The sequence below is a fragment of the Staurois parvus genome, unplaced genomic scaffold, assembly GCF_062004578.1.
Source record: "Staurois parvus isolate SC_StPar_1 unplaced genomic scaffold, SC_StPar_1.0 ptg000751l, whole genome shotgun sequence".
Lineage (NCBI taxonomy): Eukaryota > Metazoa > Chordata > Amphibia > Anura > Ranidae > Staurois > Staurois parvus.
The window spans coordinates 3,005,377-3,022,940 of record NW_028318547.1 but is presented as its reverse complement, the minus strand read 5'-3'; the positions used below and the strand labels follow the sequence as shown (position 1 = coordinate 3,022,940).

The following is a 17,564-nucleotide window of genomic DNA, read 5'->3' as shown; positions in this document are numbered from 1 at the left end:
GGCTTCCTGATTGGCTAGTTGAGAAATGTGTGTACATAAGCTATTTCTCACCTGCCCGCCAGGTGGCGGTCATGTATCACAGAACAATGTGAGTATTTGATATGACTCATATCTTGGGTGGAATCTTCAGGTAATTTCAGGAATAAAATATACAGCACTTTCCAGATATAGCAGTGATCATACCTATGATATTCTAAATAGGGACCATGGAATATAGGTGTATATTCGGTTATTCCTCCTTGACGTATCATCCTGTTTGTTTCCTGATAAGACATGTAACTAATGCTAGTTTATAATACATCTTACTTCCCATCATCTCAATACTCAAGTTAGTGATATATAGTTCCCATTGCTGAGTATTTAGTGGTGTTTAAAGTCTATGACATCTTATTTATAATCTGTTTTTGTAGTACATTTTTGTAATGATATACAGTGAACTTTTAAACTTAAATGTCCTGAATTTCACCCCTTGGTTTCAGCATCAACATTTCCTCTGTGTAGGGAAAAAAATCTCTGTTTGCCTAGCCCTTGTATTGGACTCATGGTAAACAATTGTTAATGCTTTCACCCTTGGTGAACAATAGTAGATAGTAATAGTTTCAGAGGTTTGTTGGTTCATCACACTCTACAGGTTTTGGTTAAGCTTTCAAACAGTTGAGTTCCCGTCTCATTATTGTTGAAATGTTTACAAGTCAGAGTCCTATGTGTTTGACTTTCTGTAGATGCATTCTTCTCACTTCCATATACAAATAGCCCTTGTTGACAGTTTAAACAATCCCATTGTCTTGGAAAAGTCTTAATTCCCTGTTCTCTTCGGTTCTTTAACTAGAATTCTTGAAGGTTTAACCAAGACAAAATTAACTCTTAACATCCGGTTCTGCTGAGCTGTTTGCTATATAACATTATGTCTTGATAAAAGTCATATTTTTGACATGATTCCAAAAGCCCACAACAAAATCCCCCTTTGTTTTTGGGGTACAGGCACGTGTATAGGGGTGTCTGTATCGAAAAACATGAGTGAGGCTTTTGGCTAGGGTGATTGTTCGTCTTCTCCGGTGAAGGGAATGAAATAATAAAAAAAAATTTCCGATAATAAAATGGCAGCGGTCATGCTGGTTGTTCCTCAACTTGACTCGGCGTCTTTAGATGGACACTTCCGATGACGATCCTGGTCTTGTGATGAGGCCGGCCTGGCCTGGCACATCCACCTTGGGGTCCATGGGTCCTCCGCACGACAGGTCTCTTAGACGGTCTCCTAGGCGGGTTTTTTCCTCTGGACTGGCCCTTGGTGGCCTGGGACATCAGGTTATCGTCTCCGGATCGATCTCTGGCATCTGGTCTTTCCCACAGGACATTATAGCTTCCTTCTAGGGTCTGGTCATTGACACCTCCGATCGCCGGTCTGGTCATAGTCTGGGCCTTCCTTTCTAAATTATTAAAAATGAACAGTTTGAGTAATGGATATACATAAAATTATATTACCGGATCCTGTAAGGCAAAATATGAATTATACATTTAAAGGAAGTTTAAGAATGATCTCAATATCTCCAGATAGGAATTGGTGGGTTTAGTCTTCCAACAACTGCAATTGAGACTTCGGATGGCAAGCACGTAATTGATTGATGTGCACCCATCTATCACTGATTTCACCATACCGTGTCACCTGCAATTTATATGCGACCGGAGAGATTTTATCAATGATAGAGAACGGACCTTTCCAAGATGGAAGGAATTTCCGTTCCTTGATCTGGTCTCTTGCAAAGTTGTATAGATAGACCTTGTCACCAATCTCATATTCCTTCTTGGAGGTTTTGAGATCATAGTATGTCTTAGCACTAGTTGCAGCTCTTTCCAAATTTCGCTGGGCAAAGGCAAAAGCATATTGCAGATGTTTACGTAAATCCTCTATGTACTGGTGTGTGGTGGTAGCATTGATCAAATTTTGATCTGTAGTGCGATACAATAAGTGCTGGGGCAGTACCATCCGTCTACCTGTCATCAGTTCAAAAGATGACATTTTTGTAACTGTATTCGGAGTAGCCCTCAACGCCATCAGGACCAGCGGGAGCTTGACATCCCAATCTTTGCCTGTTTCCTTAACAAATTTCTTAAGGACATTAACGATGGTCTGATTGTATCGTTCTACACCACCACTAGAGGCTGGCCGATAGGCGATATGCAATTTCCTTTTAACCCCCAAAATTTTCCACAATTTGGCCATCACTTCGCTAGTGAAGTGCGATCCTCTATCAGACTCTATCCTCTGAGGTAAACCAAAACGAGAAAATACATGATTTATTAGCAATGCAGCACATGTCTCGGAGCTATTATTTGGTGCTGGTATACATTCGACATACTTGGTGAATAAACATGTAACTGTTAACATATACCGATTTCCTCGTGAAGATTTTGTTACTGGCCCAATAAAATCCATCTGAAGGTCTGACCAAGGCATACATATCCCCCTCTTCTGGAGAGGTGCTCTGTGAGTTGGCTTGGTAGGTTGAAATTGGGGACATATTAGGCAACCTTGGCAGTATTCCTTCACATCACGTAACATATGAGGCCAGTAGGCATAATCCCGCAGGATCTCATACGTGATCTTCTCTCCACGATGACCGGAAGTGGGAGCATCATGGGCATGCTGTAGCATCAAACCTCTAAATTTAAGTGGGACGACCCATTGTTGTACGCCACCCTTTGAGGTTCGTATCAACAATCCCTGGTATAAAGAGAATTGGGATTTGGATTTCATTAAGATACGTAAATCCTCCTTCCCACTACATACTTCCTTATTTATGGGATTTTGGTTGGGGTCTTCTATATGACTATAAAACAAGCCAATTATTGGGTCTTCTTTTTGGGCAGTAATTAAATCCTCACTAGGAGACTCGTGACTCCACTGTAATGCATTTGGATCACCAGCTGTTCTGGCCTGTTGCCTGGTGACAGCTTCAATCTGTACGGTACCTAAAAATTGGTCAATGTCTAACAGTTCACCGGTGATTGCCCCTTCCTTGGCTAGAGAATCGGCCAGATCGTTCTCTTCTTTCTCGGCACCTAGAACCTTGGAGTGGCCTTTGGTCTTCTTGAAGTGCAGGGTGAGATCATTGGACCTTACCAGTTCATCGATGTGACAAAAGAGCTTACCATGTTTCACGGGTTTGTGATTACTCTTGTTCATGTTGTTTCGCTTCCACCTAGGAAAATACTCCACAAAACTATTCCTGACATAATTGGAATCGGTTATGATGGCACACTCTGTGATGTTGAACTCTATAGCCATCTCAACTGCTCTAAGAATTGCAGTAAGTTCAGCAACCTGACTGCTTTTTGGTCCAAGTTTGTATCCCACAGAAATTGGGGTGACACCTTGGGTCCAAACGATTCCAATACCTGCCACTAGTTGGAGCTGTTCCCCATCCTTGTGATGAAAAGCACAACCATCCACATATACACACGGCAGCTGTTTACAGTATTCTTCATCATAAACCTTGTAGGGAGAGAACAGTTGTTCTTCCAGAAAGTCAGTGTCCGGGGCCTCCATAGCAGGCGTAGTTGCGGAACAATCATGGAGCTCGGCTAGGCCCTGGGCTACTGGACTTTCCTTGTTCTGTTTGTACCGAATTTCAAGAGGCCACCCTTGCAAAGACAAAGTCCAAGCAGTGATGCGGCTATTAGACACATTTCCTCCCTTGATACGTTCACTCTTTAAATACTGTAAAGGCTGGTGTGCCGTTTCAACAATGATTCTCTCTCCCTGAATGTAACTGCGAAAATTCTGTAATGCCCACACGGTGGACAATAGAGCTTTTTCACAGTCACTGAACTTTACTTCAACCGGGGACAAAGTTTTACTGGCATAGGCAATCACCTTACTGACATCATCACGTTTCTGGTAAAGAACAGAACTCATACTTACCTGCGTAAACCCTGTCTCTAGATAGAAATTTTTACCCCCTTCGGGATATCCGAGACACGGGGCTTGTGTGAGACGTTCCTTTAATTCCTTCATGGCGTCCTCCTGTTTCTTACCCCACGACCATTCGACATCCTTCTTCAGTAGGTGAAGCAGTGGCTTGCTTATCTCGGCGTAATTGTCAATAAACTTACGCGAGTAGTTTACCATACCTAGGAATGATCTCAATTCTTTAAGGTTAGTAGGGACTTTACAGTTCAGAACCGCCTCAACTTTCTTCTTTTGTGGGTTCAAACCTTCAGCAGTAACTTCATGGCCTAGGAAGTTTACCTTCGTGCGACACCACTGGGCTTTTTGTAAGGACAGTTTAACTCCTGCTGCTTTTAATTGGCCCAGGACATGCCGAAGTTCTGTAATGTGTTTGGCCATATCTGTACTTTTGATCAGGATATCGTCCACATATGCCAACGTCCCCCTTTCGAAGGCGTCTGGCATGGCCTTGTGCATGAATACAGCAAATTCATGTCCGGAATTTATGAATCCGAAAGGCATTCGTACCCAACAATATTGTCGATTCCCAAAACTGAAGGCCAGTTTGTATTGGTCTTCCTCACTCACCTTTATGGTCCAATACCCCTGTGCACAATCCAAAGCTGTGAAAACCTGGGATCCTTGGAGCTGGGCGAGACACTGGTCTATGTATGGGACCGGCCATCCTGACATGTACACACGTTTGTTCAGCTGACGGAGATCAGCGCATAAACGCCATTGTCCATTGGGTTTTAAAATACCCAGGATCGGGTGGTTGTAGGAGCTGTGGATGGGCCTAATTATACCCCTTTCATGTAACTTCCTGATAATCTCAGCTAGAGATTCATAAGAAGCTAATGGTAACCTATACTGTCTTACGAATACTGGTGGGGCATCTGGATCTGTTTGGATCCTAGCGATGTGTAGGTCAGTAGTCCCACAATCGTAAGAATCCTTGGCAAAGATCTCTTGGAATTCAAGGAGAAGCTCTCGGAGCAATTGTCGGTCGAGATCACTGGCACACGCGTCGGCGAGGGCCACCATCTCTTCCATTAACTCCTTGAATCCAGGAAAGCTTTCCGGCTGACCTATCTCATATGCCTCTTCAAGTTTTGTGGTGAGGTCATTGGGTATGTGATGTGTGTGTGTGTTCTCCTGCCATCCAGGTTCTTTGGTGTACTCTTGTTCTTTGATTGGGTGATCAAAGACAATTGATGTCTCTTCGATTCGACAGGTGCCATCTTTAGAATCGAATGGATAAATGGACTCTATGGTGAAAATACCCTCTGGTAGTGAATGGAATGTTTGTTCAATTAATTGTTCCTCCGACAGATATTCATCGGGGATGAGTCCAATCACCTGGTTAGTGACCCCAAAGGTGTAATATTCAGTCTCTACCGCTAGACCAATAAGGGTCTCTTTGGGTAAGACGATGTCCTGATTGGACAGGTTATGTATGTAAATGTACATCGGGGATTGATGTGTGTTGACTAGGGGCGTGTGTGTAATGTTCAGTCCCTCCCCCTGCATTTTATGGGAGAGGCATACTAATGCATCTGACCCCTTCAGTCTATGTCCCTTTTTAACTTGGATGGGGAGTATGAAATTATTTATGCCCTTAGGAATTGTAATCTTTTGGGCTACCTGGACTTCAACAGCATAAGGCATCTGTTGCTGGGATTTTAAAGCTAAGTCCAGATTTTGGTATTTTTCGGGGTCCCCCTTTAGTCGACTCCATAAACAGTCATTAATTAGGTCGACTTGCATTGCAAAGCGATGTAATATATCGTTGCCAAAATAAATTTTAGTTTGGGGATTATCCAAGACTAGGAACACATGGGCGGCTGTTTTGTTTCCTACAGTGACGTTTAAGAGACACCTAGCCATTGAATTGTGATCATCAGAGTCATCAAGGGAGTCTGAATTCCAATGACGCTGAGGTGTGGAGAAACGGATCATTTCCATTTCGGTCAGGTGTTTTATCAACCCATGGCTTACAAAGCTGTGTTCCTGTCTCAAATCTAGTTTGGCATATTTTGACCTATTAAGACCATTTATCCGGATGGGGATAAACAAGTCGCTGTTAACCCTTTCAATACCTGTCAAGAATTGGGTGTGATCTCCCCCTTTTCTTGGTTTATCCTCCTGATGAAAAGATATCGTAAGGATGTCATCTTGGAGGGAAATATCTTTGATTTTATCTTGGGGAATTCTATAAATGTGTTCCTCATCTCTTCTGATAGGGTTACAGTCATCAGGTTTGATAACCGTTACATCAGGAAGTTGGCTGTTCCTGAAATGGATTTCTAATGATCCAGGCCTTTCTTCCACCAGGTGGCAGTGTTGTCGGGAATGGGGAGTTTTAAGTTTCCCATATTTAATTGGGGTATTTACCTGTGACCACAGGACTTGGTTCACACAATCAACTATGGTGTTCAGCCTTTTTAGGAAGTCCATCCCAATTATCATGTGGTGCTGTGATATGCTAGCAATGATGATGGGGTGTCTCAGTTCCTTATTACCCAGTTTCAGTTTAAGCCAGGCGGTACCCATGACTTGTAACGGGTCTCCACCTACACCAATCAATGAGCTGTCAAAACTTTTAAGTCTCGGCTTGGTGGGCATGACATTCGCCACTTTGTCAAAATGCTCCTGTGACATGATGGTTGCTTGGGATCCAGTGTCTATTAAGCCGACAATCGAAAGATCACTGGCATCCTGCACCTGCACCGTGGCATAATATCTTCCATCAGATTCAGTCAGCTCACACATGAAATTAGTGTGGTTGAAGATCTGTGGGCCCTTCAATAACATATGACTGGCTCTTATCTCACCGCATGTGGTGGACACATCACCCTTATCCTCCCTGGTGGGATTCTTGGACTGTCTCAAGACAGAAGCACAACTAGAAGTTGGTGCTCCGTCTGGCTTGTCAATCCCGACGACTTCCGATGCCGCGACTATATTAGGGGCAATAGGTGGACACTGAAAAACAGGAGAATCATTAATAACCAACAACTGGTCCCCCTTTGCCTGAGAACTAGCTTCTCCATTAGTAGGCGTGTCAGGGACGGGGCACACATCTCCTGTCATTTGACTCAGTGTCCTCCCCTGTTGGTTTAAGGCTTGGTTGCCTGTTAATTCTGTGACCCTTGGTTGGTCACAGGAGCTGCTCCTAAAAAAGGATTGGATGGAAATTGAGTGACAAGCCTGTCCATTTGTTCAGCCATTTTGCTGACCTGTGCCTCTATTTGTCCAATACGCTCAGAGGAGTCATTCTGTTGATTCTCCCTTTTCCTATACTTGCGCTTGTATTTTGGACGAGACTGGTAATGAGACTCAGAGTCAGAACTACTGCTCTGGTCCCGACGCCATTGTTCTCTCTGAGGTTTTGGGGTCTCCCTGTTATGAAAGGGAGCCTGGGGTACTGTATCCCCCCTTTGAGCTTGAGGGTGTTCTTGGCGTGGAGGAAATCTTTGGAAGTCTGAGTTTTTATTAAAATTGGGATTCTTATTGTAATTATGGGGCCTGTTGAAATTGGGGTTCCCATAAAAATTCCCATGTTGGTTTTGGCGAGGATAATAGAACCTCTGAGGATACCATTGCCTCCTTTGATTCTCATCACTATACTGGCCCTTACCATACTTTTTATTCTTCTCACTTCCACTACCGTAGTTCCCTGGCTTTTGTCTATCCTTTCTCACCCACTGGTTTTGGGGTGCAAAGTTTTGGACCTCCTTCACTTGCTGGGCTTGAGGTACAAATCTAGGGGAACCATTGGTTTTACCCCCACGGACTACTTCCGCATATGATTTCTTCTCTGCCTGCAAATTTGGATTTGGAGGGGAGACGGTAGTGGCTGCTACTATCTTGGGGCTATTTTTAGGTTCTCTTTTTATCCCGCCCTCACTGGACTGTTGGATCGAGAATAAATAGTCACTCTCTCTCACCAACCAATCAAGAGAGCATCCCTTTCTGTAATCCTTTGCAAGTCCCAATTTTATGTAAGCAGGTAATGCTTCATAGAATAGTGTCTTGAATTCTGGCTGGTTAGGATTGGGATCCTTTTCAGCCAGGAAATAGGCATTTCTGAGGACAGCCAGAAATTCTGCAGGGCTTTGGTGAGGACCACACTTTAAATTGTAGGCCGCAGCCTTGGCAGAGGTTACAGTTTTATAAGGCCCAAATTCCATGTGGCACTTATGTTTAACCTCTCTCCAGGACTGATTGGAATAGGCCCTCAAGGTCTCAAAGAATTGCCGGTATTTCTCCTCAAACACCCATGGCAGCAATTCTATTTTGGTGTGGTCATCTCTAATGCCCAGAATCTCTAACGTCTGTTCATATGTTCTCATGTGTTCGGTAATCTCAAGGGACCCTTTCTTAGAAAACATAGGAACAGTGTCCTTCAGGAACTTAATAACCTTTGGGGTGTCATATCTCCTGAATGACCCCTGGGATTTCCCTTCCTGCCTATATGAAACCTCATATTTTTCTTCAGAGCGCTCTGGAGTGTATCTTGAAAGCTTAGGAGGTGACCTATATTCTGACCCTGACTCACTATCAGATACTTCGCTGTGATGCGGGTATCTCCGCTCATCAGCCTCTGGCTTGACTGGGTTGGTCCGTCTTTGGACCCCAGAATTTATTTGGGCCGTCAACCTTATAATCTGCTCCTCCAGAGTTTTCTGCTCAGATTTTATCAAGGTAAGTTCTGACTGGTCATGCTTATCCCCTGGGTGAACTTTAATTTTGACAGGAGATAACCTCTCTGATCTGAAGTACTCCACCTCATCTTTCAAGTCCTGATACTTCTTTTGAAGTTGTTTTAATTCCTGAAAGTTTCTTTCATATAGGTCCTGAGCACTTCGAAAGTCTCCGACCAATCTATCATAATGTTTCTCGGATTCGTCTAAACGAACACCGGCATGACCAAGCTTCCCTTTCAAAGACTCAATGTCCTGATTTTTGCTTTCTAACAAGAGGCGGGCCTCTGACAACTCTTCCCTTAGAGTCATGGTCCGCTGGGCAGCTCCAGCGGTCATGAACCATAACATGGGCCAAGCTTCTAGGAGAAGTCTGTCACGGCCTCTATCACTTTCTGCTCCAGCAAATGCCATTAAAAACCCAACAACCTGGCCCTTTTGGTTAAACAGGTCCTCAAAGGTGCTCATAGCCTGTTTTTTTTCTTCATCCACAAACTCATTATGGCTATCCCCCAGACCTAATCTCTTGCGGAGATAATCTATTACTCCACATTCAACATAATTCTGCCAAGCACCGGCAGCTTTCCGGGCTGGCTTCAGAGTTTCTTCCTCAACACCTTGGGCCGCCATATTTTCCTCGTTATGATTGGAAGAGGTGGATCCGTGATTACTGGATGCCATTTTGATACAAAATATATGTTTGATAACGTGTACAAATATACAATCACCAGTGCGTTTTGTGTTATGGTACGATTTCTATGGTTCTCAGCAGTGCCTCCAAATTTATGTCGTGGTGGTTTATGTAAGGATATATATTATTTATAAAGGGCGTGTCCCTTTCCCTTAGATGAAATATTACAGTGCCTCCAGCCGTTAAAATACGGCAAATATTTAATAAACCAATAATTTGGACACTTTGATAATTTGATCACCACTTATTATTATACCTTGAATTCTTTTAGCCAATATGATTTCGTACCATACACACAAAATTTGCCTTATAATAGATAAATATAAAAATTTATTTATGTACAAAAATTATATATATATTAACACAAAACGCAAAAGACTGGTGATAAATGAATATTGGTACACACAATCAAAAATATATCCTACCAATGTAAGACACACTAATAATGTCTCTAACTAATTACATCAATCACAAATTTTAAATGATATGATATTTATTAAATTTATTAATAATTAATAATTTCGAATATCTCAAAGGTTATATTCTCGCATGCCGTGGCCATAGGATTGCAAGAAGTAAGCCCTTGATATGTGATACTCTGGTTATTAATATTCAATAAATTATGAAATATGGAAAAATTTTTAATATGGCAATAAACAATTTTTAACAGTAACACAGTATCTTTCTACATATATCTAACTACCCAATATTGTTGTAATACACTAAGGTAATTTTATGATTCTACACAACAGAGAAAGTAATTAATACAAAATCAAATAAACATCTCACCACACCCGGACGTCAGACTAGGCAACTCTCCCGTGGATTTAGCTGGCAGTGGAACGCCTTTAGACTGATATATAGGCAAGTGATAGATTCAATAGGGGAGAATGTAGGAAGTTATAAGTTTAGAGGTTTAAAGTTTTAGGAAGTTTGAAAAGATGGAAGAGTAGTTATTTCAGCAGAGATCTTCTTCAGATGTCAGGTCTTTCCATGAGGTCTTTATGAGGTTTCTTCTTTTTCATGAGGTTTTTTTTTTATGTTACAGCACATGGGCTTTTTATATCCACTAGTCCATTGTTCTAAGATACCTTCCCACCAGGCTTCCTGATTGGCTAGTTGAGAAATGTGTGTACATAAGCTATTTCTCACCTGCCCGCCAGGTGGCGGTCATGTATCACAGAACAATGTGAGTATTTGATATGACTCATATCTTGGGTGGAATCTTCAGGTAATTTCAGGAATAAAATATACAGCACTTTCCAGATATAGCAGTGATCATACCTATGATATTCTAAATAGGGACCATGGAATATAGGTGTATATTCGGTTATTCCTCCTTGACGTATCATCCTGTTTGTTTCCTGATAAGACATGTAACTAATGCTAGTTTATAATACATCTTACTTCCCATCATCTCAATACTCAAGTTAGTGATATATAGTTCCCATTGCTGAGTATTTAGTGGTGTTTAAAGTCTATGACATCTTATTTATAATCTGTTTTTGTAGTACATTTTTGTAATGATATACAGTGAACTTTTAAACTTAAATATCCTGAATTTCACCCCTTGGTTTCAGCATCAACATTTCCTCTGTGTAGGGAAAAAAATCTCTGTTTGCCTAGCCCTTGTATTGGACTCATGGTAAACAATTGTTAATGCTTTCACCCTTGGTGAACAATAGTAGATAGTAATAGTTTCAGAGGTTTGTTGGTTCATCACACTCTACAGGTTTTGGTTAAGCTTTCAAACAGTTGAGTTCCCGTCTCATTATTGTTGAAATGTTTACAAGTCAGAGTCCTATGTGTTTGACTTTCTGTAGATGCATTCTTCTCACTTCCATATACAAATAGCCCTTGTTGACAGTTTAAACAATCCCATTGTCTTGGAAAAGTCTTAATTCCCTGTTCTCTTCGGTTCTTTAACTAGAATTCTTGAAGGTTTAACCAAGACAAAATTAACTCTTAACATCCGGTTCTGCTGAGCTGTTTGCTATATAACATTATGTCTTGATAAAAGTCATATTTTTGACATGATTCCAAAAGCCCACAACACCCCTATAACTTCAATGGTCATTGTCGTATATTCTTTTTTGAGAAATCTGGAGTCTATCATACTCTAGATATCTCCTTTGCCCTTACATTATCTAATCTCCCAAAGATCAGTGTGATCAGATGCTTTCCCAATTTACAAATGACGCTGCGAAATTGAAGTGATGAAATGCTTGTAGCTTCCGATTTCTTAGACTATAGAGATGATTGGCACCATTCCGGTCTCCAATCAGCTCTATGGTCAGCTGGCAGAAACACTGGCTGCATTCTCAGGTTCCTCCGATGGCACGTGACTGCCAGAGAAGGCCGTGGAAGGCAGGACCTCTTCTCCCGCAGCTTGTAAAAGTAATCCAGCAGCTAATTAGCCACTAGGATTGCTTTTACATGAAAGCCAATCGCCAGCTGAGAAAAACGATACCAGGATGATGCCTGATCATCATCCTGGTATAACCAGCATATTATAAAATGTATATGCTGAAGCATAGGGGCCATCCACCCACTGGCCACCCCATCCATCGATGTATATGTTCTTTTTTTTTTTTTTTTAACTGCGAATGAAAAATCTCATCCAACAGCGCTGCGCATACTGACTTGTGTATATTCTGAGAGCAAGTTCCTGTTGTCAGAATAGACAGGTCGGTGCCTCAGCTGAATGGCATTCCTGTAAAGAAAACCACAATGGTTAACAATAAAATGGTAAAATTAAGTAGAACAGTAACAACGACGACAACAAAAAAATAACTATTTTTGGTTTTTCAAATTTTTAATTTTTTGGGGGGGGGGGATTTGTACTTTTTTTTTTTTTTTTTTTAAACGAACTTTTTAAAACAGATTGTAGGGTCTCTCAAAATGCGATGGCCAGTTTCCTGACTACCTAACATCTTTTGAGATCCTGTGTAAATATGTGCCCTGAACTGTACTGTACCATATACTAATACTCCACTAGTGTGTGGTAGCTACGCAAGCAGTCCTTGAGGCAAAGACCAGGTTGGCCAGCACAGGAGGGACAAAAAAAGTGGGTGTCACGCCTAATTCCATGTCTGCTACAGATGCAACATCTTTTTTGGGGTGTCCTTTGGGTTGGGGTACCAGGAATGGCATTAGGAAAATGCCTCTCATGCAGCTGGCTAACTGCATCTCTGTTGGGGGTTTGGGCCACAGCACCTTCTGGAAGGATCCACTTCGCCCAGTTGCTTTGTAGAGCCAATTGAAATAAATCAACAGACACTTTTTTTGTACCAGTGTCTGGCTTTTCGGGAAACTAAGCACGGCTTCATCATCTGATCTTTGAAGCCTACCCCTCCCATGTTAAGGTTATAGTCGTGGACACAGAGGTGCTCCTCAACAACACCAGCTGCCATGGTAATTTGGATGGTCGTGTCTACCTGAATGGAAGACAGGACAAAAACATCCCGTTTGTCCTTCCACTTTACTGTGAGCAATCCCTCATTTCTCAAGCAGGCTCCCCCCCCCCCCTTTCTAAGAGGGGTATTTACAAGCTGTTGGGGGAAGCCTCGGCGATTAGGTCGCACGGTGCCACATGCGCCAATTCCAAGATTGTACAAATGTCTAAATAGTGGCACGCTTGAATAAAAATTGTTCACGTATAGGTGGTACACCATATGGAAAGGATGACACCAAGTCCCAAACTATCTTGCCACTGCTCCCCATGTAGTCTGGGTATCTTGGGGGCTGCACGTGACTATCTTTTCCCTCGTAAATCCAAAACTGTTGCACTCTCACAGGTTTTAAACATGTTGACCCCATATCTGGCACACTTGCTGGGGAGGAATTGTTTAAATGCAAGGCGGCCAGAAAAATTAATGAAGGACTCGTCAACGGAGATGTTTTGCTGGAGAGTATAGACATTGCAAGTTTTTGGTTAAGGTGATTTACGAGGGGCTGAATTTTGTGGAGTCAGTCAAATTCAGGGTCACCTCGAGGACAACAGAATGTGTTGTTGAAATGCATAAAACACATTATACTCTCATATCTATGCCTGGCCATGGCAGCAGAGAACATGGCAGCATATGATGCATCGGGTCTGTGGACCAACAAATCTGCAATTCATTTTTTTTTTTTTTTTTCTAGTAATGCCCATGTTGAGGGTTAGGCCCAAAAAAATGTAAATATGGAAACCGTAATGGGTTTCCATGCGAATGGTTTGGCAAAGTTTGAATTTGGGTTGGTGGCGATAAACTGTTGTGCATATAAATTGCTTTGATCCAGAATCAATGCATACAGATCTTCCGTGAAAAACCGCTCCAAAAAATCAAGGGGAGTAGTTATAATTGCTGTTTCCACCTGAATTCCGGGTTGGGCAGTAAATGGGGGAAGTATGGGTCCTGCAGAATTTGTGGGCTGCCAATCCGGATTTGCAAGCACATCTGGAAGGATACTAGGGGCTCTACGGGCCTGTATGCGAATTCCTAGTGGCTGCGGGGCACTACTTGTACTGCATTTATGGGACTCGCCACATCACCAAGTGATACTGCAGTGCTGATATGTAAAAGACCAGGATGTACTAGGCCGCTGGTGCTCACCAGTTCACCAAAAGGTAGAGCAGCACTAGTACTGGCACTCTGCTGCATATGAGTCATCGTGCGTTTGGAACATCTCAGCAACCTGGGAATGGGGTCGGGTATGCCTGATCTTAGCAGGGACCTCTTCTCCATCGTCTGAGCTATCTGTCTGGGTGAAATGGGGGGGGGGGTGTAAGCATAGGGGCTTAATGCAGGTGCCAGGGTTGATTCCACTAACACTGCATTTTTGGGGACACTATACTAATGTGAACGCTATTATAGTGCTGATCTGATCAGATATTGATCAGTTCAGACACTATACTAGCAATGGAGGTTTATTGTGTAAGTGAGCGTGTTCCCGGCAATCAAGGGGTTAAATGTGATTACTGGTGTACTGAGGGGCAATCTGACACTTTCTTGGAGGGGCGTGAAAACCACGGCAGCGTAAATCACGTGTATATATATATGTATATATATGTGTATATGTATATATATATATATATATGTGATTTTGCGCACCTGTGCCGCCCTGTAGCAGTATTCCTACTTTTTTGTTATAAAACATGTCCAGTAAAAAAATTTAAAAATCAAATTTCGACATAAAGTTAGGCCAAAATGTATTCTGCGACATGTCTTTGCTAAAAAAAAAAAAAAAAAAAAAATCTGAATACGTGTTAATTAATTGGTTTACGTGAATGTTATAGTGTTTACAAAAGGCTGTATAGATACTGGATTTTTTTTAATACTAATAATAGTGGCGATCAGCGACTTATGACGGCGATCAGCGACCTATGGCGGAACTGCGGTGGAAATTCTGATACTAAATAACTATTTTTGGTTTTTCAAATTTTTAATTTTGGGGGGGGGGGACTGACTTGGGGACACTGACATCCCCAGTGACACCAATACAGTGATCCGTGCAAAAAAAAAAAAAACCCGCTGACACTGTGCTAATGGCACTGGAGAGGAAGGTGTTAACATTTGGAGGCAATCAAAGTGTTACCTGTGCGAGGGGAGTGTTTTACTAGGGGGCTGGGGGTGTGTTCTTCACTGTTACACACTGTTCCGGAAAGCTGTGCCCAGCAATCCGGAACAGTGTGCTGAAAACTGACAGGGAGGAGAGCTCCATTGAAAACCATGCAGCCTTCCTCCCCGTCAGTGTTTTCCGGCAATCGCTGGGCTCCGGCGAGTAATAACCAGCCAGGACCTAGTGATTGACATCTGCGGCCGCAATCGGTGCCGCGGGTAGGGCGGTCACGCGCCTTGCGTGCGCTCCCTACCGTGAAATGCAGGATCACGTTTATATACGTGATCCTGCGCACAGGAGCCGCCTTGTAGCAGTATATGTACTGTGGGCGTTCCCCTAGTGGTTAAGGTGACCTCTGTCTATCTTACAATTTTAACTAATTACAATGTTAATGGAATTGTACTGTTTTCTTTTGACAAAGATCCTGGATCTCATTTTATAATTCTTTTTTTATTTTAGGGTCTCATCTTCTGGTTGCTCTGAACATTAGTGAGTGCCTATATCTCAATCGAAATGCCCAGAAAGCACGTTTTCTTTCTCGATGGAAGGGCCATATTATTGAAAGCATTGGGTGGAACAAGTTTCTAGGTAATGAGACATCCACGGGTCCTGTTCTGGTGGGCACGGCACAGGGTCAAATCTATGAAGCGGAAATCTCAACAAGTGAAGGTAGTCTTTTTAGCACCAACCCTGACCAGTACTTTCGATACCTTCATACCCTGGAGGAGGAAACCGGTCCTGCGCCAGTTTGCTGCCTTGAAATTAACCGAGGATATGAAAACCGTTTCTGTGCCATTGCAACAACTCGAAAAAGACTTTTCCAGTTTGCTGCTAAAATAACTGAAGGTAGTGAACAACATGGGTTTGCACCCCTTTTTAGTCAGCCTGCCGATGATCTCCCAAGTATCCAAGAATTTCCAGGTAACCTTGGCTACAGTGAAATTGCTTTCTATACTCCAAAACTCCGCACCTACCCAACCTCGTTTGCTTGGATGATGGGAAATGGAGTACTTTATGGTACATTAGACTTATCTCGTCCTGATTCGGTGCTGACAGATGTTCAGGTTTGGGAGTACCCATCTAGTGTTGACAAACCAATGTCTATTGTGCTCACACAGTTTCATTTCTTACTTTTGCTGCCTGACAGGATCAAAGCTATTTGTACATTAAATGGTCAGGTTGTTTTTGAAGATGTGTTTACAGAGAAGTTTGGCCCACTGAAAAGGATGGTGAAAGATCCTGTTATTGGGCAAATTTGGATTTATACAGAAAGGGCAGTCTTTCGATATCATGTCGAACGTGAGTCAAGAGATGTTTGGAAGATGTACATGAACATGGGCAAATTTGACTTGGCTAAAGAGTTTTGCAAGGATCGTCCCGAATGCATGGACATGGTTTTGGCTAAAGAAGCTGAACACTGCTTCCATAACAAGAAATATAAAGAGAGTGCAAAATGTTATGCCCTCACTCAGAATTACTTTGAAGAAATAGCACTTAAATTTATTGATGCAAAACAAGAAGAAGCACTGATGGAATTTCTCCTGAAAAAGCTATCTAACTTGAAACCTTCAGAAAAGATACAAGTTACTTTACTAACTACTTGGTTGACAGAGTTGTATCTAAACTGCCTTGGAACCTTAGAAAGTGACACATCAAAAAGAAGCTTGTATCTAAAAACACGTGATGAATTCAGAGCTTTTCTTAGCAGTCCCCGAAATAAAGAATGCCTCTTCAATAATCGTGCCTCTTTACATGACCTTTTAGCCAGCCATGGTGACACGGAAAACATGGTATATTTTGCTGTGTTAATGCAAGACTATGAACGAGTTGTAGCTCATCATTGCCAACATGATGATTATAATGAAGCTCTTCATGTTCTAACAAAGCATAGAGATGAAAAGCTTTTCTACAAATTTTCCCCAGTCTTAATGCAGTATATACCTAGGAAGGTTGTAGACTCTTGGATTATGATGGGAAAAAGACTGGATCCAAAGAATCTTATCCCTGCCCTTGTTAATTACAGTCAGGGTGCTGGTACTCACATAAATGAAGCCATTCGGTATATGGAGTTTTGTGTTTATGAACTCAAGGAAACTGAACAGGCCATCCACAACTATTTGTTGTCATTGTATGCACAGTTTCGACCAGAATCCCTTCTGTCATATTTGGAAATCGCAGGCACTAATCCCAACTCCATTTACTATGACCTAAAATATGCTTTGCGTCTCTGTGCAGAACATGGACACCATCATGCCTGTGTCCATGTTTACAAAGTAATGGAGCTGTATGAAGAAGCAGTGGATCTAGCGTTAAAGGTATAGTTTTGCAATATGTTGATTTAACTAACAGTATGATACTAATTCCCATCTATGTATTTCCTTTGTATGTTTAGCTGTTTGCCTGGAATTCAACTTTTAGGGTCTACTGTATTTAGACCGATCTGTACTGATATGATAGTGTTAAGTTACTAACCTAAAGGTGTGTGTGTGTGTGTGTGTGTGTGTGTGTGTGTGTGTGTGTGTGTGTGTGTGTGTGTGTGTGTGTGTGTGTGTGTGTGTGTGTGTGTGTGTGTGTGTGTGTGTGTGTGTGTGTGTGTTATCTCCCCCACCCAAAGGTT

At 42.2% G+C, this 17,564-nt stretch overlaps 1 protein-coding gene across 1 annotated transcript in view; it reads left to right on the top strand.

Annotated features, from left to right (window-relative positions):
• The window catches only part of VPS18 (VPS18 core subunit of CORVET and HOPS complexes), an 86,182-nt gene that overhangs the window by 27,899 nt on the left and 40,719 nt on the right, over positions 1 to 17,564 (top strand). The window contains exon 4 of the mRNA XM_089654325.1: positions 15,407 to 17,262. Coding sequence (XP_089510451.1) covers positions 15,407 to 17,262 — 1,856 coding nt within the window. The remainder of the gene's footprint in view (positions 1 to 15,406; positions 17,263 to 17,564) is intronic.